Source organism: Macaca thibetana, chromosome 9 (assembly GCF_024542745.1).
Source record: "Macaca thibetana thibetana isolate TM-01 chromosome 9, ASM2454274v1, whole genome shotgun sequence".
Lineage (NCBI taxonomy): Eukaryota > Metazoa > Chordata > Mammalia > Primates > Cercopithecidae > Macaca > Macaca thibetana.
Genome location: NC_065586.1, coordinates 93,155,439 through 93,183,068, shown reverse-complemented (window position 1 = coordinate 93,183,068; position 27,630 = coordinate 93,155,439). Strand labels below are relative to the sequence as shown.

At 48.0% G+C, this 27,630-nt stretch overlaps 2 protein-coding genes across 2 annotated transcripts in view; one reads left to right on the top strand and one right to left on the bottom strand.

Moving 5' to 3' along the window:
* Positions 1 to 27,630, bottom strand: part of PGAM1 (phosphoglycerate mutase 1) — a 1,080,404-nt gene that overhangs the window by 288,466 nt on the left and 764,308 nt on the right. The window lies entirely within an intron of this gene.
* Positions 1 to 27,630, top strand: part of SLIT1 (slit guidance ligand 1) — a 187,809-nt gene that overhangs the window by 22,672 nt on the left and 137,507 nt on the right. The window contains exons 3-4 of the mRNA XM_050802861.1: positions 544 to 615; positions 6,195 to 6,266. Coding sequence (XP_050658818.1) covers positions 544 to 615; positions 6,195 to 6,266 — 144 coding nt within the window. The remainder of the gene's footprint in view (positions 1 to 543; positions 616 to 6,194; positions 6,267 to 27,630) is intronic.

The following is a 27,630-nucleotide window of genomic DNA, read 5'->3' as shown; positions in this document are numbered from 1 at the left end:
CAGAGAGGGTGTTGTCTGCCAATTGTAGAGTGTGTTGCTGCCTGTGTGGGCTCTGCCCAGTTGGCACAGGCTCCCCTCCCCCTGATACTGGCCGGTCCCCCCTGTTCTGTCCCTTGGACATGTGCCTTCAGGGCCCAAAGAGGCCAGGGCACGTGCGCCAGCAGCTCAAGCCAGCCTGTGCTGCCTGCTGCTGGGCCTCGCTCCCTGGAGCCTGATTGGAGCGGAGACATGGTGCTCGGGTGCCCCGCGGCCCTCTGCCCTGGCAGGCAACTTCAGAGGGTTGGGGGTTGCAAGTGTATTTTGCAGTGAGGTGAGATGCTGGGAGCCCTGAGGAGCCCATGTCAGCGAATTTGCAAAGGTGTAAGGAAATTGGGTCTGCTCAGGCCAGGCGTAGGCCTGTGTGAGGCTTGGGCATGGCTCCTGTCTTACTCCCTTGCCAATGCTGCCCTGGCAGAGGTTGCCTCTGCCCCTCCGTCATGCCAGCTGTTGCTAGCAGCTCTTGTCCCACACCCTGTAGCTGTCCTTGTCTCTTTGCTTCCCCAGGCAGCTGATGGAGAACCAGATTGGAGCAGTGGAACGCGGGGCTTTTGATGACATGAAGGAGCTGGAGCGGCTGTGAGTCCTGGCAGGGTGCGGGCCACGAGGGCGGGGGGCTGGCACGTGAGGGAACTGGCAGGCCAAGCTGCTGCCGGGGATGAGGGGCACTCAGGGGAGGGGACCCCACGCCCAGCCTGCCTCCACCAGCGGATGGAGCCAGGAGCAGCTGCAGCTGTGAAAGTGATCACAAGGCATGGTCACAGAGAAACCTGGAGTGGGTCCCCACCCCACATTCTCCATGCAACTGTCCCTGTTGTTGTTCCCTGAAGATATGTGATGGCAAAAAATTTACATAATAATACAGAGGAAGTGAAATTTCTTCCTGTCATCTCATCCTGACATAACTGCTGTTCATTGATTTGTGTGTCCTTAAAGGAAGCCGTGGTGTGCCAAGGGGACCCATCAGGGAAGCCCTGGGAGATTGGTGTCTTAGGTGCACAGGGCCACAATCCAGAAATGTGAAGGTGGAGGCGTGTTCTGATTCACATGGTTTGTTGCTGAATAGGGCTTTTAAGTTTGAAAATGGGTCTTGATCAAGTTTTGCATTTCAGTTTGGCAACGATGAAAAAAAGAAACATGGCAGGGTGAGGTGGGGGATGGGCACTCATAGTCACGGTGGTCGCTGATCACTTCCTTCTGAAAGTGGACTGGCTGTAGGTGTTAAGAGTCCTAAAGTTCATGCTCTTTGAACCAGAAAGTCCGTTTTATTTTAAGTAAATAATCAGAGACATGGCTAAAAATTATATATCAGGATATGAATTGCATTTTATTATTTATTTGTTTGTTTATTTATTTATTTATTTATTTATTTTTGAGACCAAGTCTTGCTGTGTCTATCAGGCTGGAGTGCAGTGGCATGATCTCGGCTCACCACAACCTCCACCTCCTGGGTTCAAACGATTCTCCTGCCTCAGCCTCCCGAGTAGCTGGGACTACAGGTGCACGCCACCACGCCTGGCTAATTGTTTTTGTATTTTTAGTAGAGATGGGGTTTCACCATGTTGGCGAGGCTGGTCTTGAACTCCTGACCTCAGGTGATCCACCTGCCTCAGCCTCCCAAAGTGCTAGGATTACAGGCATGAGCCACCGCATCCAGCCATTGCACATTATTTCAATAGAAAAAAATTGGAAATTCATTCTAGTGGATACGTAAGATATAAAATCACATTTCTGAAGAACAGTTAAGGCCATGGGAATGTGCTTGCAATATAATGTTAAATGGAAAAGATAGAAAATGATAATAGTATTACTAAAATCAATTTGCATGTGGATAGAATACAGGAGGAAGAAGACAACTGGAACCACTGACTCTCATTATAGTGAGTGGTGGATTATAGGTAACTTTATTTTTATTCTTTGTGTTTTTCTCTTTTAATCAATTTTCTTATGACAAGTTTATTATTATGTAGGGGAGCTACCACCACTCTATGCCAGGCACCTGGGGCAGCTCTTTGCCTTATATTATCTCATTTAATCCTTAAAACAACATTGCTCTAAGTGGTATTTCACAGATGAGAAAGAGAGGTACACAGAGATTAAGTCACTTGTCCCCAGTTGTGCAGAAGAAGGGATTAGAACCCAGATCATTTTGCCTTCAAAGTCTGAGCTCTTAATGAAGATGACCTGATACCTCACCTTTCTGTTTTTTTTTTTTTTTTTTTTTGAGACAGAGTTTCACTCTTGTTGCCCGGGCTGGAGTGCAGTGGCATGATCTCGACTCACTGCAATCTCTGCCTCCTGGGTTCAAGCGATTCTCCTACCTCAGCCTCCCGAGTAGCTGGGATTACAGGTGCCTGCCACCACACCCAGCTAATTTTTTATATTTTTAGTAGAGCCTAAAACTAAAAAAAAACCAACTGAAAAAACCAACTAAAACTGTTGTTTTAGTATGTTTTACCATGTTGGGCAGGCTGGTCTTGAACTCCTGACCTCAGGAGATCCGCCTGCCTCAGCCTCCCAAAGTGCTGGGATTACAGGCCTGATCTGTTGTGCCCAGCCCTTTCATTTTTATATTAAAGAAAATAAGATATTATATAAAAGGAAAAGAATACGATTGCCTCTTTGCCCTCCTACAGCCTGGAAGAAAGCAAGGCGATCTTTCTTTTGTGCTCCACATCCAGGCCTCAAACAAAATGATAAGAAGTCCACAGCTAGACCAGATGTCAAATGCTGCATTTGTTTTCTTTAGAAGACTTAGAACAAAATACATGTTAATGACCTGGCTATGAGGGGCTGATCTGGACCTGACCCAACCCGGCTCCACCTCCGGTGCCGGGAAGGAGGGGAAGAGGGAAAGCGTCTGGGGGGTTGAGACATGACCCCAGTGGGTGAGTGGCAACTTCAGCCCTGCAGGCACCTTCCGGAGTGGTCAGTTCAGTGGCCTCCCACTGAGTTGTTGGAGACCAGTGTTGCATCAGTTAATCGTAAAAGGTGATTAAAGTGCAGAGTCATTAAAAACCACACATACCAGCCAGGCGCTGTGGCTCATGCCTGTAATCCCAGCACTTTGGGAGGCCAAGGTGGGGCGTGGATCACTTGAGGTCAGGAGTTCGAGACCAGCCTGGCCAACATGGTGAAACCCTGCCTGTACTAAAAATATGCAAATTAGCCAGGCACAGTGGTACATGCCTGTAATCCCAGCTACTCTAGAGGCTCTGGCAGGAGAATCACTTGAACCCAGGAGGCAGAGGTTGCGGTGAGCCGAGATCATGCTGCTGCAGTCCAGCCTGGGCGACAGAGCAAGACTCTGTCTCAAAAACAGCAACAACAACCACAAAACCCCACACACACCTTAGACATTTCATTTGATGTTAAAACATAGAAATGTGCATTTACTAACCCCTTTTCTTTTTTTTTGGCCGAGGTCTTTCTCTTTGGTGTGAAACACTGGAGTTCTTTCTGTGTTGTTTGCCTCGCCTAAACCACACACATATACCATGTTTATGATTTTTGGTTTTGGTTTCTAGAAGGTGGAGAGAGATTTTCCAAAGGGCCTTGGGAGCAATCTGGGGAAGTATTCCTGATTTTTAAAGTGACACCCACCCCACCTCCGCCACCGTCTTTTACTTAATTCAAGAGCCGTTTAATTATCGGCTTTCCTTTCATCGAATCTTTCTAAAGCATTCCACTTAGTTTTCATAGAGATGATTCTTTTTCCACTAGCATTTTATTCATTTATATAATAGGTAATTAAATTACAGAGTTAGAATGACAAGTGCCTCTGGCATAAACAGGTTTGGGAGTGGACATAACTGGTTCTTGTGAGCAGTTACAAACTCCAGTATAGATGCAGCAGTGTGCAGTTGAGCTGGCCGTGAGGGATCAGGACATTGTGGCCTCAGCGGGTCTGCAGCTGGAGAGGAGTGGAGTGTGCCCGGTCACTCTGGGAACCAGCCTGGCACCGTACAGTGGCCAGGATCGTACCATGGGAGCAGCCAGGATGGGGAGCAGAGAAAGGCAAGCTTCAGGATCCCACATCTACCATTCAGTAATGGCTTGGGCGAGTCACTTACCTCTTGGTGTCCCTATTCTCTCATCTTTCAAAGATGAGCAACTCAACAAAGTCAGCAAACCTATCTTGGGTACCTATGAAGAGCCAAGCCACGTGGCAAAGTGGTGGCAGGAAACCTTTGTCGGGGGTGTTTGTTGGGAGTCACAGGGTGAGTGCATGAGTGCATGAATGCAAAGTGCTGTTGTCACTTTCAGGAGAAAGAGGCCCACCTTTATGTTCTGCTTTCCCGCCTGCGATGAGCTCATGCCCCTAATGCGTTTGCTGCTTGTCTGGCACATAGTAAGGGCTGATTATGACGGTGGCCACGACTACTGTTACCATTCTCAGTAACCTTCATGTCCCTCGCCATGTGGAGTCCCTTCTTTAGTGTCCTTTAATTTTCCATTTTAAGCTAGGCATTGAATCATTTTCCTCCTAAATAATTTTCAGAAGCAGAAGTCAGAAAAATGAGAAAGTCTTGGGGGGAAAACAAAACCAAACCAGTGGTTATCAGTCAGTGTAAATACAGGATTAATTTACTGGACCAAGGATAAAGAATTTGGAGCTATCTGATGTCTACTCCTGTTGCTTTAAGGATTGTATTGGTGTTTTCTTTCCCCCCAAGGCAATGAAGTGTTTCCCTAGGAGCCTGCCCTTAAAAGTAAACTTCCAGTGGGTCTCCAAAAGTTGATTTAATTGTCTGTACCATGGGGAACATGGCAGTGCCCAATGTGGTGGCAATGGCCTTTCTCACATATTAGATGAAGGACGACCTTCTAGGAGGTAACCACAGACCAGTTACTGCTGGCTACGTGGAATTAAGGTTTTCCCCTTCCCTCTGGAAGAAAGCTTTTGGCTGAGATGGCTTATCATACAGTTGTCCCTTGGTATCCATGGGGGATTGGTCCTAAGACCCCTCAGACACCCCTGGGGCTACAGGCATGGGCTACTTTCCCAGTTAATTTTTTTGTATTTTTTGTAGAGATGAGGTTTCTCTTTGTTATTTCTCTTTGTTACCCATGCAAATCTGAAGCCCCTGGCCTCGAGCAGTCCTCTCATTCAGCCCCACCAAGTGTTGGGATTACAGGCAGGAGCTATTTGACATGCTTTTTTTTTTTTTTTTTTTTGAGATAGAGTCTCACTCTGTTGCCCAGGCTGGAGTGCAGTGGCGAGACCTCAGCTTACTGCACCCTCCACCTCCCTGGTTCAAGTGATTCTCCCACCTCAGCCTCCCGAATTGCTGGGATTACAGGTGCACACCATCATGCCTGGCTGAGCATGCATTTTTATTTATGATAAAAAAAAATCAATAAAGCTGTTTTCTTTTCTTTTTTTTTGAGACAGAGTTTTGCTCTGTTGTCTAGGCTGGAGTGCAGTAGCACAATCTTGGCTCACTGCAAACTCTGTCTCCTGAGTTCAAGCGATTCTCCTGCCTCAGCATCCCGAGTAGCTGGGATTACAGATGCCTGCCACCACGCCCGGCTAATTTTTGTATTTTTAGTAGAGATGGGGTTTCACCATGTTGGCCAGGCTGGTCTCGAACTCCTGACCTCAGGTGATCCGACCGCCTTGGCCTCCCAAAGTGCTGGGATTACAGTTGTGAGCCACCGTGCCTGGCTGCTATTTTCATTTTGAAAAAAGACCCAAAGCAAACAATAAAAAAAAGAGAAACCTCTGTTAAACCAAATGTGGATGAAATCAGGGCTGTGTGGCCATTAGGGTATATCTCCCATTTCAAGTGTAGTCAGGTTTCCAACTCACAGAGGGAGATAGCATTGGAATCAGTGCCTTAGAAACCACACAGGGCTTGCAAATGTGAAGTGATGATGATGACGGCTATGGGAAGAAATAGTGGAAGGAGAGGTGCTGGTGAGGGGCTTCCACAGACGCTCTGTTCTTATCCTCGCCACATGCTGGGTGGTGGAATCTCCACTTTACAGATGAAGAACTGAGGCCCAGAGAAGGTAATTTCCCTGGGATGCCACATGGACCCTGTTAGGATTTGAATGCTGGACATTCTGCTTCTGAATCCGTCGGGTGCTTTCTGAGAAGTCCTTTGGATTTCCTGGCCGTCTAGGTGATTTCCAATTCTTCTTCTCTTTTTTAGGCGACTGAACCGAAACCAGCTGCACATGTTACCGGAACTGCTGTTCCAGAATAACCAGGCTTTGTCAAGACTGTGAGTGACGTTCTGTGGCCAGAAAGTTCTCCCTGTGGTTTTGTCTCTCACCCTGTGGGAGGCACAGTGTTCGGTCAGTGGGGCCTGGATGTTCCCATGACCTTGACCCCGTGCTCCTCCCCTGGCAGGAATGGTCCAGGGCATCAAAGGCCAGGCCCTTTCTGTAGGAAGGTGCTGTGCAGGGTATTTCTCCATCGCAAGCACTTGGAAGAACCCACAGTTCATCCAGATTTGTGAGCTGCCGCTGACGGTGTGGGTACAAGGGTGTTCTGCCAGCAGGCACGCTTGTGGACGGTGATGCCAGCCTTTACAGGGGCTCATTCTTACACATCTCTCACTGCGCCTTTGGTAACCAGCCTGGAGCTGAATATTTATTCATTCAACTAAGCCCTTCTTGAACCTATTTCTGTTTTCAGCTCTTTCTACCTTTTAGGGTCATGAGGTCTGTAAGGTTATTAACCATGGTCGTATTTTTATTTGCTGTCAGTGTACTTCTTTCAAGTTTAAAGGATAGTTGCTAATTCTGCTGCACCATGATTTGCCACATGTGTCTGTAATTTTTCTACCATATATTTCATTTTATGGGAATTGGGTTGGACAAGACCTTTTAGATTATCTAAGGAATCTTTTCTGCAGCTCCTTAGCATATGGTACCGCAGTCTTTGCTTGGCTACCTCTAGTGATGGGTCGCTCAGCACTTCTGCAAACAATCAACTCTATCGCTGGACAAAAAAGTAAATTAGAAAATTTTTAACTCTGGGCCCTAAATCTGCTCTCCAGTAACTTATATTTTTCTTAGTTTGCTTTCTATAACTACCTAGCTTTTGAGGAGCTGTCAGGTTTTCGAATTTTGAGTTGTGAGGTTTTTTATTTCCCTTAATTATTGTCATTAATAACCTTAAGAACCACTGGCGGGGCCTTCTGCATGCCTGGCACGGCACTACTGGTTCGTCCCTGAAGGAGCTTATGGGTCAGTACCTAGGTAGAGAAAGGGGTAATAAGCAATGTAGGGAAGACTGAGGGGTGTGGGTTGGGTGGGAGGTGGCAACCTAGGGTTACCTGAGTGCTAAGGGGTCTGACCATGGGCTCCTAGAGTTGGGGGCTTGATTTTGTCTCCTCTGATTAAACACAGCTAGTTCTTTCTGCCTCTGCCATGATTTCTAGACCTCTCTCCAAGCCCAGTGATCTCCAGAATTTGTTGATCTTACCTTCAAACTTTTATTTATTTTTGAGACGAGATGTTGCTCTGTCACCCAGGCTGAATACAGTTGCACAATCTTGTCTCACTGCAGCCTCAACCTTCTGGGCTCAAGCGATCCTCCCACCTCAGCCTCCAGAGTAGCTGGGATTCCAGGTGTGCACTACCACGCCTGGCTAATTTTTAAATTTTTTTGTAGAGACAGGGTTTTGCCATGTTGCCCAGGCTGGTCTCAAGCTCCTAGGCTCAAGCAATCCACCAGCCTCAGCCTTCCAAAGTGCTGGGATTACAGGTGTGAGCCACCGCGCCTGGCCAAGCTTTTATCTTTACAATGGAACTCTAATTTTTAGTCCGTTGGAATGGTCTTTCTGATCACTTCCTGTTGCTTCCTCCTCCTTGCCTGGAGACCACTTCACAGTGACCTTTAGTGATGATCTCTTTTGCTGGTCTTTGTCACCACCCTTGGGCTTGAGTTGGGCCTTCTCCAGTTTTCCTGTAACTGATAGGTTGCCCAATCCATTCTGTGCTAGGCATTAATTTTTCCCTACTTCATTGTGAAAGGCAGAAGATTCTTCCCAGCAGGTGCCTCCATGGTAATGTCTGTTGAACCTGTGGGCCATGCTGTTGCTGGCCACATGCAGGCAGCTGGCCTTGCCCTGCCTTGGCCCCAGCAGCTCCTGTTTTCTCTCTGCTGTTCTTTCTCTGCTGACTTGCAAGTGTTATCACAGCTCTGCCTTTCTGCAAAAATTTGTCTTGAATGTCTTTTCTGTTGGTCTCAATTGTGCAATTCTTTTTTTTTTTTTTTGAGATGGAGTCTCGCTCTGCTGCCCAGGCTCCATCTTGAGTGCAGTGGCCGGATCTCAGCTCACTGCAGGCTCCGCCTCCCGGGTTCATGCAATTCTCCTGCCTCAGCCTCCCCAGTAGCTGGGACTACAGGCGCCCACCACCTCGCCCGGCTAGTTTTTTGTATTTTTTATTAGAGACGGGGTTTCACCGTGTCAGCCAGGATGGTCTCGATCTCCTGACCTCGTGATCCGCCCGCCTCGGCCTCCCAAAGTGCTGGGATTACAGGCTTGAGCCACCGCGCCCGGCCAAATTGTGCAATTCTTTTCCCCTCCTATGTCCTCTTAACCTTTCAAGCTTTTGTCCTTGCTCTCCTGGCATGATTTGCCTCCTTGGGTCCCTTCTCCTTCCCATAGTGATCCGCTGCCCTCCACCTTGCTGGGATCGAGGCATATGTATACTGTATAGTTGCCATCAAGCTCTGTGTGCCCGCTTTCACTCTCCCTCGTTGATTTTAAAATCTCCAGGACCCATCATGTGAATCTGAATCCACCAACTTCCAGCCCTTTACTTGAGATCATCTCCAGCTATATTCATTTTTAGGGGGGAGCTAACTTCTTTTGTCATAACCTTCCACCTGCCCTTGGGGGTAAAGGATAGCTCTGCAGGGGACTCCCTCCCTTCTTTACTCGAGTCCACCCTTCTCTTTGGACTTTGGTGCCTTGCACACCCCTGTGTTCCTTCCTGAGGAAAGTGACAACTTGGCTGCCTCCTTGGCCTGTGTCTGGGAAACTTGGATCCCCCCTGGAATGGAAGGTGGCCTGGGAAGCAGAAAGTCAAGGGTCAGGTGGTCCTGGGCTTTTCAAGGCATAACTTTAGGTGGTTTAATTGCTCAGAGCCCATTTCTGTTACCCGTACATGGTAGGGCTAGCAGGAGTGTGAACTGGGACTGTGCATGTAACATAACCAAGCCTGCAGCTGGCCCTCAGCGGATGTTCATCCATCATGCCCCTGATAACTCAGGGTGAGCAAATAGCCCCTCGGTGAAGTGGGTGCTCCTGTGCTTGATGTCTTGTCTGACACATGTGGCCATGAGGCAAGCAATGTCTCCCAGTGTTACTGCCAGTGGGACTGGTTGGAAAGAGGAAGTGACTTCCCGAGAATCAGGATGGAGCCCTCTGACTCCTAGCCCCGCCCTCTTCATGGTTTCATATTTTACAGGAATCCTAGAGGAAAGGACATCTACATTTTAACGAGTATTAAATAGCCAGATTCTATAACCAAAGGCTGGCACAAGGAGATTAATTCAAGGAGCAAAAAGCCATTGCAGAGGACAGCAGTCTGTGACACCTGCTCTTGGCACCCTATGGGGCTGGGAGCAGAGGCCTCTAGACACATTGGGTATCCTCATTGCAGTGGTCCCAGGCCAGCTGCTTTGGGGAAGGGGCTGGTTGGCAGCCAACAGAGGGACTTCCAGAAGGGCAGTGGAAGTCTTGGTGGCCCTTTGGAGGGTGTTTCTAGGCTCTAGAGCCAGAACTTCTCCCTAACACTTACTGCCTTTTCTTTCCACGCATCAGGTCCTTAACTCTTAGCAGGAAACATTTCTCATCCAGGAGCATAGCAGGATTTGGGTGAAGGTAGACTCTTTTCGTTAGCTCTCCCCTTGACATTTCTTAACCTCATCTGTAAGCAAGGCATGCAAACCAAGGGGCAAGCCCTGCAGTCCTGCAGGGCTCTGGGAGGACTCCCACACAGTGTGCCCTGTTTAGTTTCCACTGAGGCCAAGGCATTTGGTGGCCTCCAGGTCAGGCCATCTCAAAATAGGCACTGTCTCGGGGAAATGATTCAACAAACCTTATTCATCTGGTTGTTCGTCCCTGGTGTCTGGACTCACCGGGTCACCTTGGAGGTGGTTATAGGGAAGGATAGAGGAGTGAGTGTTTAAAGATCTACTTGTTAATATTCTTCTAATATCACTGTGTATGCATTCGCCCTGGCCCGTTCTATTGACCTGAGCACCTGGCATTCTAAAGTATCTCTGTTAACTCCCAGAGTTGGTCTGGCCAAGGAGTACTCGGCACGCTTGGTTCCAGAAACAGAATACCCTGCCGGCTGGTGATAGTAAAGGTGGAGGTGGGGTTTTGTAGGGGCACAGCTGGCTGGCTTCCAGGCTCCCAGAGCAGGAAGTGAGATCCAGCTGGCCCTCCCAGGGACCCGCACTGAGATGTGAGGGCCGTTTCTAGTTCTTTCTGAATATCTACTTTATTGTCCTGCTCTTCCCTGCAAACCAGTGTTCTGGACTCATCAGCAGCATCTCGGTTCCATCATAACTCGGGTCAGCCATGGTGCCAATTCGCCTCCTACTTCCTGTGACCTCAGAGCTCAGATCCACACAGTGTCTTAGGCCCCAACTCTGGGTTTCTTGGAGAAAGAATCTGATTGGCCCATCTTAGGTCAAGAGGTCACACCAGACCAGTGAGCTGTTGGCGGGGATTGTGGGATCCACTGGTGCAGTGACACTATGGTGTCCACCCTATCTCGGGAGCTGGAGGTGGGACCTATTCCCTTAGAAGGCAGTGCCTGGCATTCCTGGTCTCTCACTTGTTGACCTCCCCTTTGCTTTGGAGGGATCTGTTACTAATCCTTCCCATCTGGAGCAAATTATGGACTTTCATGCACAGGCTGTTATGCTAAATCAGCATGAAAATGGGTTTGAGAGAGACCAAATGTGCTGGGTAAGGCGTGGTCACCAAGTCTGTAGGTGGTGGCACAGCCCACATTTCAGTTGATTTTGTCTGTGTGGCCTCCAGAAGTTAAAATCCTGTTAGGGGTTATTCTGCACTGATATTTCCCCTGCTGTGGGGTTAGTCTGTCCATTGCAGGATCTATGGCTCAGAGAGGTGATTTGCCTTGGACCACAGAGCAACTTGATGATAGGGTTGGAATTAGACACCAGGCCTTCTAGGGGCCCTGAAGAGCCTGAAAATGGTCTTAAACCTTGACCTAGGAATCTCGTATTTGGGGATCTGCCCTAAAGAAATAATAAAACATGAGCACAGACGTGTTTGTTGCTGTATTATTTAGAATATTGAAATATAGAATAATGAAAAGAATAGGGAAATAACATATATGGCCAACGCTGGGGGCATGATGAAGTAAATGATGATGTATCTACTTGATGGAATATTTATACAGTCATCAAAAATGGCCTTTTTGAAAGATGTCAAGTAATGTTTGATATCAAAAGCCAGGATTCCAAACTGCATTGACAATATGACCACTTGATAAATCACTCTAAATAACGTGTGAAAACATACCTGGAAGATGCCAACAGGGATTGTCTGTGGGTGGCTTTTTGCTCTTCTGTGGCCCAGATGTTCTCTAAGAAGCATGTGTTATGTTTATGGTAGGAAACCTCCCAGTTTTTAAATAAGAAGTGAAAAGCCTGTGTTGTCTGAGGTGAAGTGAATGCCTGTGATATGATGTTGCAGCGCTTCCTTTAACCGAGCCTCTTTGCTCTTCTGTGAGATACAGATAGTAAGGGCTGGCTGCCTCATGGGACTGATGTGACAAAGAGAGCTGTGACACTCTCTTGTGTCAGATGTGAACGCTGTGGCATGCGGGAGGTGCCCAGGAAATGTCAAATGAGTCCACATTGGGGCTACTTTGGAGGGTGGTGCAGCCCTGGGGTGACCTGCACCTGGACCTGTGTCCCGTATTGATGTCGGCTTCCTCTGTCCCTTGTGCCAACTCAACCTCACCACTCTTAACTCACAACCATCCCCTCAATTTGCAGGGACCTTCCCCCAGCAGGTTTTTTTTTTTTTTTTTTTTTTTTCTTGAAGGGCTTAGGTGCCGCTGCAGAGACACCCTGAGGAGGCTGTGGAGGGAGGCTGGCATGTGGTGGGCAGGAGGGCCATGGCCTTGGCACAGTCAGTGCCTGGGCTGAGTATGTGGGAGATCTGCTTTCTGTCCTCTTGGGCACTTTCCTGAGCAGGCTGGGGAGAGCAAACATGGAGCAAGTAGGTGATGCTGCCCTGGAGGCATTTCTTGGTGCCCTGAAATTACAGATGCATTCTGTACTTCCTCAGGGATGCCCCCATTGAGGGTGGGGGTGGAGTTTCTGCACAGCAGCATTCACACCTCTTCAGAAGAGAGCACACCCTTTTCCCCCACCCCACTGCAGAAGTGAACCTGCCCCATGACATCCTTCACTGCCTCGCTCTCCCAGAGCCTCATGAAAGGTCTCAGGGACTGCAATCATCACAGTAATGGTTAGAAAGAATGGAAGGTTATTGTGTGCCAGGCTCATGCTGAGCAACTTACAAATATACCTGATTTCATCATCAGAACATCTCTACAAGGTCAGCACTTCCCGAATTTTGTAGATAAAGAAATGCAAGCTCGGCGGGTTTGTGACATACCCAAGGGGCTAAGCCAAATGTGAACCCCAGTCTGTCTGACAGTAAAGCTCATCCTTACATACCACCCCTCACCTCCTCACCCACCCACCTCCTCCACCCGTCCACCCATCTGTCCATCCACCTAGTTATCAACCACTGCCCTTCACCTCCCATCTACCCTCCCACCATCTACCAATCCATCAGTCAACCCACCCATCTCTCTCCCTACTCCTGACCTGTCACTCCATCCCCCATCCCCTCCCATCCATTCTCCCATCCAGCACTCCCCACCCACTCACCACCTGCCTATCCATCCACTCTCCCACCCCCATTCATCAACCCTCCCCCCCCCACTTACGCATCTACCAACCCACCTATAAACCCAGAGACCCATCTATCCCCCAACTCCTCCTCACCTTCCTCCACCCCTGTATTCACTCCTCCTCACCTTCCATCTGCTACTCACCACCCACTGATCCAACAGTTCCTGAGGGCCTCCTGTGGGCCAGGCTCTGTATTGGGTACTGTGAACCCTGGGAGTGATGTCTGCGTAAGATGGATGAGTGTAGCCCTGCCTCTTGGGAGGTGACAGGTCTATCATCAGTGCTTTTTGAGAGCAGCCTGCCACCCTCTGACCTATCAGTGGGTTGGAGCGGGAGGGGGCAGGTGCTGCACTGGCTGGACCTATATCTCCTGCCGGCGGGGGGCAGGTATACCCTGGTGGCAGGTTACCTGGGTTTGGGGGTCAGCTCCATCTCCTGACAGCGAACCCTCAGAGGATGTGGAGATGTTGTGTTCATGGGCATACACAGGTGTCAAGTTGAGGGTTAGAGGGATATGCTGGAAACCTGATTGCTTCTCACAGTAGTGAAACTCAGTCTTCACCAGGTTCAGGTGGGGAGCAGGGTGTCCGCCCACCACGCAGGCCTCCTCCTTGGCCTCCGATCTGGGGAGGATCTCTGCTGCTGTGTAGCCCTGCTCTTGCTGATCTCCTCCTCATCCAGAAGCCGCTTCTGGAAACCCAGTTCCTCTGGGCTTCCTTTTAGCCTTGAAACCAATATATGTCCCGACAAGATTGACCTTTTGTGTCTCTGTTGAGCCTGGAAGGGGTGGGGGTGGGTGATTAAGGGCAGCCCAGGGCATTTATTTCCCCTTATTTATATCCCTGCTGTAAGGACCACCATAACTCATTAACAGGGCCCTGGTGGTTGGAGAGGCGTGGATGTGAGATTCACAGGAGCCCTGTTGAAGAATGCCTGACCCTATCGACCCTGTCTCAAGCTGGGTTTAATTAAACTGTCAGCACCGGTCAGAAGAACAAAGCTTCCCTTCCCATCTCGGTCCCCAACCCCCATCAGAGGCAGGAGGGCATTCTCCGCTGAAATGAAGAGCTGTTAAAAATGGATCTGTCTTGCCTCCGAGGGAAATTACCCAAAGCAGGAAGGTGACCTCACTGTTGTGATGCATCCATGCCAGGCAGCAGAGCTGCAGAACCGAACCAGGAGTGCCCCGAGACACCAGCACACGAGAAGGGGGCTCCCAGCCGCCCCTCCCCAGCCAGTGCCTCCTTCCTGCCAGAGTCCCCTGGGGGTTCCTTAAGATGGCTGTCCATCACTCCTTAGACTTCCCTTTTCCCGGAAAGGAATTTCACTAGCTTTGTCCTTCAAGATATTAAGATGTTCCTGGCATTAACGGTAAAAGGGAGCTTCCTTGGTTAGACAATTTGGGGAAGAGCTGGGCCAAGCAGAATCCTTTGTCAAGGACTATTCAGCCCGTTTAACACGCTTATGTGCACCGTACAGCTCCCAGGGCAGAAGTGGAGTGTTGCGTCTCCCAAACATATCTGACCGTGAATCTAAAAAAATTTATTTTTGCAGGGAATACCTTTTAACATCTCATAGGCCTAGTATTAAGAAGCTTGTGGAAGTCTCAGACAGTAAGAATCAGAGCTGAGATTCAAACCCAGGCCCACCTGACCCCAAACACACATACTTACCTTCCAACTGTCAGTCCTTGAACTAGAGTATGATTAAGAGTCTCAGTGGGGAGTTCATTAAAATTCAGATTCCCAGGGTCACACTCGTCAGAGATTCTGAGTCAGTCAGTGTGGAAGGGCCCAGGAATCTGCATCATCATCAAACCCCTCTTTATCCGGCTCATGCTTGAGAAGCCTTGCTCCCCATCAGGCATGGTGAGTCTTAGAAGGGGCTTCCTGTTGGGTAGAGCTCCTCTTTGCTTCTGCCCCACCCGGTTCAGTGTGAGAGCCATGCTAAGTAAGCGAAGGCCCCAAGCACAGACGCTTCACCTCCTGCAGCCACACAGAGAACAATTTGGGGATTATGAGTTGGCAATTATGGAGCACTCTGGATTCTCGAAGTGCTTTCCAATCATTAAATCTGTGCCTGCTGTCAAGGCTCAAGTGAAAGAGGCGAGCGTCCCACTGGGCCGGCACGGGAGTCTCCGGGAAGAGGGCGGCCGGCCTCAGATTGACATCCACTTGCCAGAGCGGGCTGATGTGCCCAGCATGGATGAATGTCCTAGACGCAGCCCTGGTGTCCGGCTGTGGGCTTTGAATCCGGCTCTGCCCCTGCTGGCTAAGAACCACACAGGGTTTTATAAATGTGGACATCCGAGGGAGCCCGGGGCCTGAAGGAGGGCCACGGGGGGTGGCGAGCGGTCAGTGGGTCATCCCGAGAGAATGCCCGGCAAACGTGGGGTGCCCTGCATTTACAGGGGCTCAAAGGCATGAAAAGCCACTGGTCCTCTCCTACGGCATTACAAAAATCAGTGTGAGACAAATGGAATTTGTAACCATTGAGAAGATTCTGAATAGAGAGGCGTGCATGCAGGAGCGGGGTCTTATGAATAACTTTTAGGGAGTTGAGGATTTTAGAAAATCATTTCAAAAATTATACAAACATTATTTGTCAATTAAAACATATTAAAATAAAAAAATTCTTTGGAAGAATACAATTTTAAAATAAAAAATTATGAAAATAATTTTGCTAGAGAGTGAACATTTGAAAAATAGAGAAAAGCAGAGAAAGATAGGAGATAAGGGATTTAGTTTTCTAGTTAAATAAGGCATTTAAAGATTGAGCTAACATGCAAAATTAAAAAAAAATAAAGTTTAGGCCAGGCATAGTGGCTCACGCTTATAATCCCAACACTGTGGGAGGCTGACATGGGATAATTGCTTGTGGCCAGGAGTTCAAGGCCAGCCTGGGCAGCATAGCAAGACCCCGTCTCTGCAAAAAATAAGAAAAAATAGCTAGGTGTAGTGACATGCACCTGTAGTCCCAGCTACTCAGGAGTCGAGGTGTGAGGATCGCTTGAGCCCAGGAGTTTGAGGTTATAATGAGTTACGATTGTGCCACTGCACTCCAGTCTGGGTGACAGAGCAAGACCCTGCCTCAAAAAAAAAAAAAAAAAAAAAAAAAAAAAAGTCTAATACCAAAGCAATATATAGTTACTGTTTGTTAAGCACTCATGTGCCAAAAACTTTATGTGGATTTTCTCATTTTAATTGTCATGGTCCTATGCGATGGGTGCTATTATTTTCCCATTTTTACAGGCGGGAGAATTGAGGCACAGGTTAAGTAAACTGGTTGCATAGCTAGTTGTTGGCAGATCCAGGCTTGGAGTACAGGGAGTGTCACCCCAGAGGGTGTGCTCTTCTTCACCATGCTGTACACCCTTTTCATTGTAGAAAATGGGAGAATATGGAGAAACAGGAAGAAGAAGGAGACTGCTCATGAGTCTTCTGGGAAGGTAGATTTCAAGGTATTGAAGGGTATGGGAGACACAGGAGGGTGAAGAGGAAGAACTGGACTCCAGTGGAAGGAGCAGCTGTGCAGACACAGGGGTGGGAATGCAGTTCTCTGTGAGCAGGGGCCACACGGTTCTAGAGTGTTGTGTGAGCTCAGCCTGGAAGCAAGTGTAGATGGGCTCTAGACCTAGAATGTTCTGGAGTGAAGAGTTTGGATGGGTGATAGGGAGAGTGAACCATGGAGTGTTCTTGAAGAGCGGAGTGACTTAGTGGAGAGTGAGCCTCAGTCACCCCCTACAAAGGCCTCCTTCCCCTCCTCCCACCTCTCTGAACCTGAGCCATAAATAAGAGGGACAGATGAGCCCACCTCTGCCTCGCCTGGGTCTCCCACGGGTGCTTGAAATGCCACCTTCCCATTACAGCTTCCTCCCTCCCCAGAAAGAATTGGTTGTTGCCTTCCCAGTGCCCTCTTTTTTTTTCCTTTGTAACACTTTTTAAAAATCATGGTAAAATAGACATAATTTATCATTTCAGCTCTGTGTAAGTGCACAGTTTAGTGGCATTAAGTACATTCACAATGTTGTGTAACCATCATCACTATCTATACCCAAAATGTTTCCATTATCCCCAACATAAACTCTGTACCCATTAAGCAATAGCTCCTCGTCTACCTCCCTGCAGCTCCTGGCTACTTCTCTTCTGGCCCTGTGACTTTGCCTGTTCTCAGTGCATCACAGACATGGAATCATACAGGATTTGCCCTCTGTGACTGGCTTATTTCACTTAACATAGCATTTTTGAGGTCTATCCACATTGTGGCACATATCAATATATCATTCTTTTTAATGGCTGGATAATATTCCACTATTTGGATAGACCACATTTTGTTGATTCATTCAGCTGTTGATGGACAGTAGGTTGCCTCCACCTCTCAGTGCCCTCTTAGCAGTTGCTTGAGCCTCTGTCAGAGCCCCGACGATTCTCCTCATATCTCTTTGCCCTGCCTTCTCCACCAGATTGGACAAAGGCTCAGGCAGGGTCGTTCTTGTTTCCCCAGCACAAGTGGGGTTAGCAGGCTGGCAAGTGTGGTTTCTTTCTGGTGGCAAACACTGTCTCAAAGGCTGAGAAAGGGGTGTGACCAGAGCTGCCCATTCCTTGCTGTCTGATTTCGGGGCTTGGGGCTCTATGGGTCTGTGCTGGGCTGCAGCTTCATGGATTTTGTAGACTCAGAACTTTTCAGCTGACTTCTGTTTTCCTCGGCCTGTGATTGGCCTGGACTTGTGGTCCAGAAACACGAAGACAGTTATTTAGGGTTTAGTGCTGGCTTGCAGGATAAATAAAATCTACTGGGGGGTGTTCAATGGAGGGGGCTGGGGTACCTCTCTGTGGGGGTAGTCACAGAGCCCTAAAGAAGGCCCCTGTTTCCTGGGAGGCAGGGAAAGCTTGAGGAGGGAGTCATGGGAGGAGGGGATCCAAGAGGAAGCATGGTCCTTTCAGTGGGTGGAGACGGGCATGAGTTGATGCCAGGCTGGACTCAGGGATGCGGTGGTGACTTGTACATGGTAGGGTTTGGCTGACTCAGTTTTTGGTTAGGATGGGCCAGGAATCACTACCTCCTAGTTAGGCCCTTCCCTTAAGCCATGACCCAGGTTTGTACTTGTAATTTTCAGCCAGGCATCAGTGGATCTTGAGGAGCTCAAAGAAGTAACGATGGGCTTCCTCAAGCTCTTTGCAGTGTGTGCCCTAAGGCAAAATGTGATCACTCCAATGTAGTCTTTGATTTGGGGCTGGAATCCTATAGTTTGGAATCAGTTTGGTGGTGTAACACTGGCTCTCTGATGCTAATGAGAAACCCTGGCTCACAGTTGATTAATCAGCTGTTGAGTAATACAAATATGGGAAGATACATTATTAATAAATAGCTCAGATCTTTCAAATGTTGGGTTTGGGGTGGGGTGGGAAAAGTATCAAAAGGCATCTTTTTGGTGACATGGCTGGGAACTGCTGTCTTGTGCATCTGGGCCTGTTCCTGCCCCACTTTCTCCATCCCATGCTGTGGCCCTCACTGCTGCAGTCTGTCTGGCTTTGGCCCCAGCGTTTACGTGGAGCATCTTGGAAAAGCCTTATCCTTGTCTCAGAGGCGCTCTGAGTGTCTCCTCCTCTTGCAGGAGCTTTGGAGTAGGGAGAGGGGAATAAAGGGAAGGTAAGGAGCTGATAACCCCATACCCAAGTCTTAATCTCTGGCTCTTTTTCCCTCAGTCCTCTTGGGTCCAGCCACATGCTGACCTTTATCTGGCCATTTGTTGGAACTGATGAGTGGCCTGTCACGAGTGGACCCTCACATGGATCCTGCATACGAGAGTGGACCACAGCCTGGCAGAGAGGGGTCAGCCTTCTCACATCAGAATTGGGCCTGACCAGAGCCTGCTGAGGTGGATGCTCATCTGAAAGGAAGTGCTTGCCATTTAGGAAAAATGGACAGCATAAAAATAGGTCAGGCGCAGTGGCTCACGCCTGTAATCCCAGCACTTTGGGAGGCTAAGGAGGGCGGGTCATGAGGTCAGGAGTTCGAGACCATCCTGGCCAACATGGTGAAACCCTGTCTCTACCAATAATACAAAAATTACCTGGGTGTGGTGGCAGGTGCCTGTAATCCCAGCTACTTGGGAAGCTGAGGCGGGAAAATCGTTTGAACCTGGGACGCGGAGGTTGCAGTGAGCTGAGACCGCACCATTGCACTCCAGCCTGGGTGACAGAGTGAGACTCTGTCTCAGAAACTGATAATACTGTACATCGTTTAATAATAATACTGTACATGCCCCCACATACCACCCCAGTCCAGGAGCACCCCAGAGGCAGCTCTGCTGGCTCTTCCGGTTGGTAGTTAGGCTTCTTGGCACTGAGTCTTCTCTTTTCCTCCAGTGGTCCTGGGTACTGATTATCTGTGGGGCTCTGGACAAGTTACCTAACCTCTCTGTGTCTATTTCCTCATCTGTAAAGTGTTGGGGGTGTTATGACGATTGGGGGTGATTGTATGGAGCATGTAGTGTAGGTATTGCGATTATGATCATCACCCAAACCATTGCAAGCGATAGAGGGATGGGCGGACATGTCCCATCCTGCCGCATTGCTTGAATGCAGAGGACAATTTGCTGTCCTAGAAGTTCTCACAAATTGGTTTTGGCTGGGGGGTTGCCGCTCCCGCTTCATCCCGGCTTCGGCGGGTGGTTGCAGGCTGGGCCCGGGAGCCTGCAGGTTGCCTCCCTGTTTGTCTCTGACTCAGCGGGGCCTGCCCTCAGTTCCACTGCCTGTCTTCTCTGCGGGGTACAGAGCTTCTTATCGCTCCCTTTGCATCTTGCCTCAGTGCACTCAGGATTTGGCAGGCAGCTTAGCCTGCTGCCTGAGAGCTTTACTCCTGAAGTCTCTCCTTTCTTTGGTTTATAGACTGAAAATGGGATAGTGACTTTATATACTGGAAGAAGAATGGCTACAGCCTCTTTCTCTGAATGCATTCCCCAAGAGTTGGCTTTAAATGTAGAGTTCTTCATTAGATTAACTTGGCATGAATATTAACATGAATTAGAACTTATTACCCTTAAATTCTTGATCTATAACAGAGCAAGATTTGAAGAAATAAACATCTGGATACAGTGCCTTACCTTTTTCATGAATTCTTAACTGGAATAGATCTCTGCTTAACCTAATCTTTTTTTTTTTTTTTTGAGATGGAGTCTCACTCTGTCGCCCAGACTGGAGTGCAATGGTGTGATCTTGGCTCACTGCAACCTCCGTCTCCCAGGTTCAAGAGATTCTTATGCCTCAGCCTCCTGAGTACCTGGGACTACAGGCACCCGCCACCATGCCCAGCTAATTTTTGTATTTTTAGTAGAGACAGGGTTTCACCATGTTGGCCAGGCTGGTCTCGAACTCCTGACCTCAGGTGATCTGCCCGCCTCAGCCTCCCGAAGTGCTGGGATTATAGGTGTGAGCCACTGCGCCCAGCCTGCTTAATCTAATCTTAACTTTAACATGGAACCTCTAAGCGTCAAAAGTCCTTCCTAGAACATGTACATAGTTTCGTTACTTTGGGACTTCAGGTTATCTTGGCATTAGAAGTTCATGGAGGCAGCAGAGGTTGTTGCACGTAAATGAAGTGTTAATGTTCATATTCACAAAGACTCTTCAGCATTCACTGATGTATCTGCAACTCTGTTCTGCTTCACTGAAACCCAAATCCCATCCCTCCTTTTTTTCCAGTTCTAGACTGTCCTACCTCTCGTCAGTAGTGGCTTTTCTAAAATTGTGATAAAAACATATAAAGCTTACTGTCTTAACTCTTTTTAAGTGTCCAGTTCAGTAGTGTTAAGTATGTTCACATTTGTGTTAAACAGATCCCCAGAACTTTGTCATTTTGCAAAACTGAAAGTCTATACCCCTCCTAGAGTTCCTCCATTCCCTTCTCCCCACAGCCTCAGGTAGGTACCATTCTATTTTCTGTGTCTATGAATTTGACTACTTTAGATACCTCATATGAATGGAATCACATGGCATTTGTCTTTTTGTGCCTGCCTTATTTCACTTAACATCATGTCCTCAAGGTTCATCTATGCTGTAGCATGCATCAGAACTTCTTTACATTTTAAGGCTGGATAGTATTCCATTATATGTATACCCCACAATTTGGTTATCCGTTCATCTGTGATGGACAGCTGGGTTACTGGTACCTCTTGGATATTGTGAATAGTGCTGCTATGAACATGGGTATACAAGTACCTCTTTGAGACCCTGCTTTTGATTCTTTTGGATATACACCCAGAGTGGAATGACTGGATCATATGGTAATTCTATTTTTAATTTTTTGAGTAAGTGTCATACTGCTTTCCATAGCAGCTGCACCATTTCACATTCCCACCATCAGTGCGTAAGGATTCCAATTCCTCCACATCCTTGCCAACATGTTATTTTCTCTCTTTTTTAAAATAGTGGCCCTCCTAATAAGGTGATATGTCATCATGGTTTTGATTTGCATTTCTCTGATGATTAGTTTGCACATCTTAGTTGTGTTGAGCACAACATGATTAGTTATGTTGGTTATTTGCATATCATCTTTGGAGAAATTTCTATTCAAGTCTTCTGCCTGCTTTTTAATTGGGTTGTTTGATTTTTTTGTTGTTAAGTTGCAGCAGTTCTTTATATATTCTAGATAGTAACCCCTTATCAGATATATGATTTGCAAATATTTTATTCCATTCCATAAGTTGCCTTTCCATTCTTTTGACTGTGTCCTTTGACAAACATGGTTTTAAGTTTGATGTAGTCTCATTTTTCTATTTTGCTTTTGTTTTCTATGCTTTTGGTGTCATATCCAAGAAAGCACTGCCAAGTCCAATGTCATGAAGCTTTCCTTCTATGTTTTCTTCTAGGTGTTTTAGTTTTAGTTCTTACATTTAGGTCTTTGATCCATTTTGAATTAATTTTTGTATATGGTATCAGATAAGGATCCAACTTCATTCTTTTGCATGGGGATATTCAGTTTTCCCAGCATCATTTGTTGAAGAGACTGTCTTTTCTTCATTGAATGATTTCGACACCCTTGTCCACATATACATGCAAAGGTTTGTTTTTGGGCTGTCTATTCTATTCTGTGAGTCTATTTGTCTGTCTTTATGCCAGTACCATATTCTTTTGATTACTGTAGCTTTGTAGTAAGTTTTGAAAGCAGGAAGTGTGAGTCTTCCAACTTTTTTTTTTTTTTTTTTTAAATAAGAAGAGAGATCTGGTTTGGCAGTATTTGTTGTGAAAGGGCTGATGACTTCAAGCTGAGGATAAGTCAAGAGTATGCTAAGAGGCCAGGCATGGTGTCTCATGCCTGTAATCCCAGGATTTTGGGAGGCCCAGGTAGTAGGCTCACTTGAGTCCAGGAGTTGGAGACCAGCCAAGGACCAGAGATGAGGGACCCTTACTCTACAAAAACAAAAAAATTAGCTGGGTGTGGCAGTACACACCTGTAGTCCCAACTACTGGGAGGCTGGGGGGCTGAAGCAGGAGGATTGCTTGAGCCCAGGAGTTTGAGGGTGCAGTGAACCATCAGCATGCCACTGCATTTCAACCTGCATGACTTAGTGAGATCCTGTCTAGTACAATACAGCATAACACAACACAACACAACGCGCAACGCAACGCAACACAACACAATACAATACAATACAATACAACACAACACAATGCACTAAGGTGGCTAAAAGAGTATAGTCTCAGTTTGAATTAATAGAGGCAAGGTATCCTCTCCAGGGAAGGGGACAGTCCTGTTCTAGTCTGTGGTGATTCAAGCACATCCAGAGAACAGTGTTCAGAACCAGGATCTGTTTTATTGTGTGTGCTTTGGGGAGGTCTCTGAACATGTTTGGAGGAGGGCGGCTAACACTGGGAGCCATCTGGAAACCATTTCATATGGGATAGAGTCAAGGGGCCTGGGGCTGTTTGTTGCGATGAAAAGAAAATGTAGAGGAACCCTGAGAGTAATTTTCAAATCTATGTGAAGGGCTGTCATGAGGACAAGGGAGCAGATTTGTTCCAGAAGCTGGGTCCAGGGGTGGAAGTGGATGTTATTCTGCACGAGGCAGGCTTCCTAGACACGAGCTGGCCGCTGAAGGGTGGGCTGCTGTGTTTGTCACCTCGTTCTTGGAAGAGTTCAGGGAGGGGCTGAATCTGCATCTGCCAGAACTGCATGCTGGAGCTGTTGTGGGGAGCCAGGGCTTGATAGCCTCGGGGTGCTTTTAGATGCGGAGCCTCCAACAAGGGAGCCAAGGAGGACTTGTGAGCAGGGGAGAAGCCGATTCAAGCGGTGTTTCGGATGGTTAATCTGCTCACAGGCATAAGCAACTGGCAGCTGGTGGAAGCCTGGAAGTCCCCTAGCCCAAGCCTCAGTGTTGGAAGGCATCCCCTCTAGCAAAGCGGTTCCAGTGAGCTGTGTAACAAAATATTTACCAGACCTCATATTCTGGCCCACATTTCAGAGTCAAATTTGGAACAATAAAAATCAACCAATCGCTTTGGAAATGATGTCTGATTTGTAAAGACACACAGGAGGTTTATCCCTGGGCAAAACCAGAGGTGCCGAGGAGCCCATTCTCCCCTGGGCTGCCCCCACCCAGCCATCGCCCGCTGAGCAATGACTCATTTCCCCCTTTGAAGTCCACGCAGTTGTCTTCGGGGCCCTGGTGTTTGTACCCCTCTGCTCCTTCAACAAAGGCCCTTCTGTCGGCCGATCTCGGAGGCCAAGCAGGGAAGGGTTAGAAAGGAAGGTATTGACTGAATACCAATAAGGAGGGGAAGTGTGTTTATGGAGAATGAGGGGCTCCAGGCAACTCAGGGGCCCACTCGTGCTGTGCAAACACAGCGGAGAATTCCCTTTGGCGGGTTTGTTTTACTAAAGGCTCTGGGGCCCAAGGAGGGCGGTGGGAGGGGAACAGGAGAGAGGGAGGAAATATTTCACAATTCGAAGTTGAAGCTTAGCCCCTTGTTGGGGAGGGGCCCGCCTGAGAGCTGCAGGGTAACAAAGAGGCAGTGTGGGCTGGTGACAGTTAGGGGAAAACACATGGCAACTAATGGGGTAGTAATGGGTAGGGAGGTAACCTGGGAAAAGCTGGTACGAGGAACGCTGGCACATAAATTCTGGTGGCGAGACACCCGCCTTGGCAGGGAGACAGGGGCCACTCTTTCACCCTCCCCATGGCCAGAGCCGGAGCTGTTCCCGCTCCCAGGGCCGTGGTTAGGGTGAGGGATGGCGGGAAGAGGAAAAGCCATGCTGGGGTTTCATTGCCCTGCAAGGCCCCTGGAAAGACAGAGAGGAAGAGGGGAGCCTCGGGCTAAGTGCCAGAAATCAGCACAAAGCAGAGGCTTCTGTTGCTGCTGCCTACCCATTCATAGTGAGGGGTGACGGGCACCTTGCTGAGACCCTGTGGTTGGACCCCCAAGGGCACCCACCTTGTGAGAGGCTTTGCCGATTTCGGGAGTCCCCAACTGTTCGGCTGGTGCCAAGGGCCCAGTGCCCTGTGTGCACACTGATGTGCAGTGCCCTCGTAGGGGACCCAAAGACCGGGTTTTCCTATTCATCCAGGCCCCCGGAACTCTGCACACCATTTCTAGGAGAATCCTTTGGACATGTCAGCTCTCAAAGGGGACAGTATTTATTACCTGGGGGCTTTTGGAGGAAGCCATTTGGCAGTTTGGATTTGGACTTTTACGGCTTCCATGAGGTTCCCCAAACAACCAGGGGTGTCCCAGAGTTCAGAATAGTGTGCTTGTTGACGGGGGTTTTGGTTCCCCGTCTGTCACAGAGCAACTGGTTCTTGATCAAGTTGATAATACTCTTTTCTTAGAAACCAAAACAAAAAAGCAAAGCCGCTTTTTATGTATTTCCCTTTCTTTGTGTGTGTGACCAGCTCTCCTCTCCACAGTGCTTAGAAAACATTTAGGAAAGAAGAGAATGGGGATGCCCCATTTGATGGGAGCCTCTTTCTCCTCCAAGGCTCCTGGCCTCAGGATCGTGAATCCTTAATGCGATTCCTGGCTGATGTTTGCAAAGTAGCAGCTGGTCTTAGACTCCTGAGTACCTCCAGTTTCCCATGGTGAGTGTCTCTCCTGAAGGCGACTGAATTCTTGAGATGGCTCCCAGCCTGATGCCTGGCTGAGAGGCAGCCCTGCTTTCCAGCCTCACTCTCCCTGACTTGGCTGTGGGGACCCTGGGCTCTGCTTCCCTCTCCAGGTGCATGGATGCATTCATCCACCCGACCAACTCATTACAAGCCTGTCACGTGCAGTCATTTGTCGGGCACAGGGAATATCAGGGTGGATTAGATATGGTCTTGGGCTTAGGCAGAGTGTTGACTGGTGGTGCTGCGGGTTGCTGGTTCTCAAGTGGGTAATGTAAGCTGTGAGAATTTGATGACTGGTTGGCAGCCTGGCTTTTTCCCTCCTGGTTCCCATCCATGAAATGAAAAAAATTGGAATGTAAAAGGAAACAAATAGTGAAACATTGTATTTCACAGGCACAGATGCACACATATCAGTTATACAGCTGTTCCAGCATAATCACCCTCCTCATCTTCCTCTGTCTCACATATATTCAAATTTGGTCCCCACACCTGGGTGTCTGAATGTCTTGTTCCTCTAAAGGCAACTAGAAAAAAACAAACCAGTTTCCTACAAGTCACAACTCCATTTATAGGAAACAAAGGACAGGAAATCATTTTGGGCAGATCCTTACCGTAGACTTGTATAAGCAAGGCCCAGAACTCATGTATTGATGATTTTTAATAGCATCTTTCCCAGCCAGCTGGACATGGCATGGGACCTCAGTCGTCCCTAAGTGAAGGCTGTGGACAACTGGTCATTTGAACATTGACCACAGACCAGACCATGATGACTGTCCCCAGCCTCCCTGCAAGAGTGCATCCCTTGCTGATAAGCGCCATCTGTTGATGGTGGAGGTGAATGCAGGTGTCCGCTGTACATTGCTGAAGGCACAGGTGACCCGGAGGCCTTTAAGTAGGGGGCCACTGTGTAGCTTCCATCTGGACTTCGCATGTAGTATTCTCTAGTGCTACCCAAGTACAATTGGCCACTGGTGTACTTGGTAGATTGGTTCTGCAGTCAGCACTATGGAACACGTGTATATAAAATGCCAGCCCTTGGTATACACAGGTTTCATAACCTGCAAACACTGTATTTCCCATCTGCCTCTGGCTGAAAAAAAATCCAATGTAAGTGGACCCAGGCAGTTCAAACCCATGTTGTTCAAGGATCAGCTGTAATCTTAATTGGGAATCAGGCACAACGGGGAAGGTGAGTTTAGACTCTGGAATCCAATAGCTCTGCTACTTACTGGCTAGGGGACCTGGCGGGTTGCTTAATCTTGTTTAGACTCAGTTTTCTTATGTGGAAAAAGGGCATAGTAAGAACCAGTCTCAAATTGTTGAGCACATATTAAATGAGATGATGCTGTTAATGGGGCCCAACATGTGGTAAACCATCAAGAAACATTAAGCAGCCAGCCTGGACAACATGACGAAACCCTGTCTCTACAGAAAATACAAAAGTTAGCTGGGCATGGTGGGGCACACCTGTAATCCCAGCTACTTGGGAGGCTGAGGTGGGAGGATCACTTGAGCCTGGGCAGTTGAGGCTGCAGTGAGCCCAGATTCTGCCCCTGCACTCCAGCCTGGGCATAGAGCGAGACCTTGTCTGAAAGAAAGAAGGAAAGATGGAAAGAAAGAAAGAGAGTGAGACAGAGAGAGAGAGAGAGAGAGAGAGGAAGGAAGGAAGGAAAGAAGGAAGGAAGGAAGGAGGGAAGGGAAGAAGGAAAGAAGGAAGGGAGACAGAAAGGAAGGAAGGAAGGAAGGAAAAGAAACATTAAATTTGTATTTTTCTTAATAGTTAAGTCAGAGTCCGTCTAACAGTAGAAAATGTGGGGAACAACAACAACAACAAAAAAAAAACAATTACATTTCCAGCATCTTAATCCTCATCCTGTACTTAGAATATGTTAGAGCAAAATTTTCCAGATGTGGTTTTCTGATTATTTGTAGATTTTTTTTCCCCCTAAACAAAGAGAATCAGGCACCAAATGTGGCTGAGATTCTGGAAATTTGGTCTGGATATCAAGTTTGTGGAATTCATTCTAGCAAGAGAGGAGTGAGCCTCGAAGATGTCTCTCTCCAGAGTGCTTCAGTTAATAGCTAATGTTTCCTGACTCTAAAGGATTTCCTTTATTATTCAGGAAGAGGAACACATTGTTTTTAAAGAAATAAAATAAAATAAAACTGGTTGTTTTTAATGCTGATAAAAGGATTGTGGTTAAATCTGCAAAGAGCTTCCTTTTTCTCTTGTTTGACCTCACTGCAGCCCTGCTTGGTGTGAAGTCCAGGTTGGAGGGATGCTTGCTGGTTTTTCCAGCTCATTTAACTCCGAGAGCATCCGTCTTTGTTGAGGGTGAGACCTTGACAGTTATCCGTTTTGACTCTAACAGGGAGGACTTGTCCCTGTTCAATCTGTTCTGATCTCCTGTCTCCATTGTTAATATCAGCTCACATCCAGAAGGGACCTAGGTTGAGAGGTGTTCCCAGTGACCCGGCCACTGCCCCCAGGCTTGTCTCATCATGCCACAAGGACACAGTGTTGCCTCCTACACACCGACAGTGTGCCTTCAAA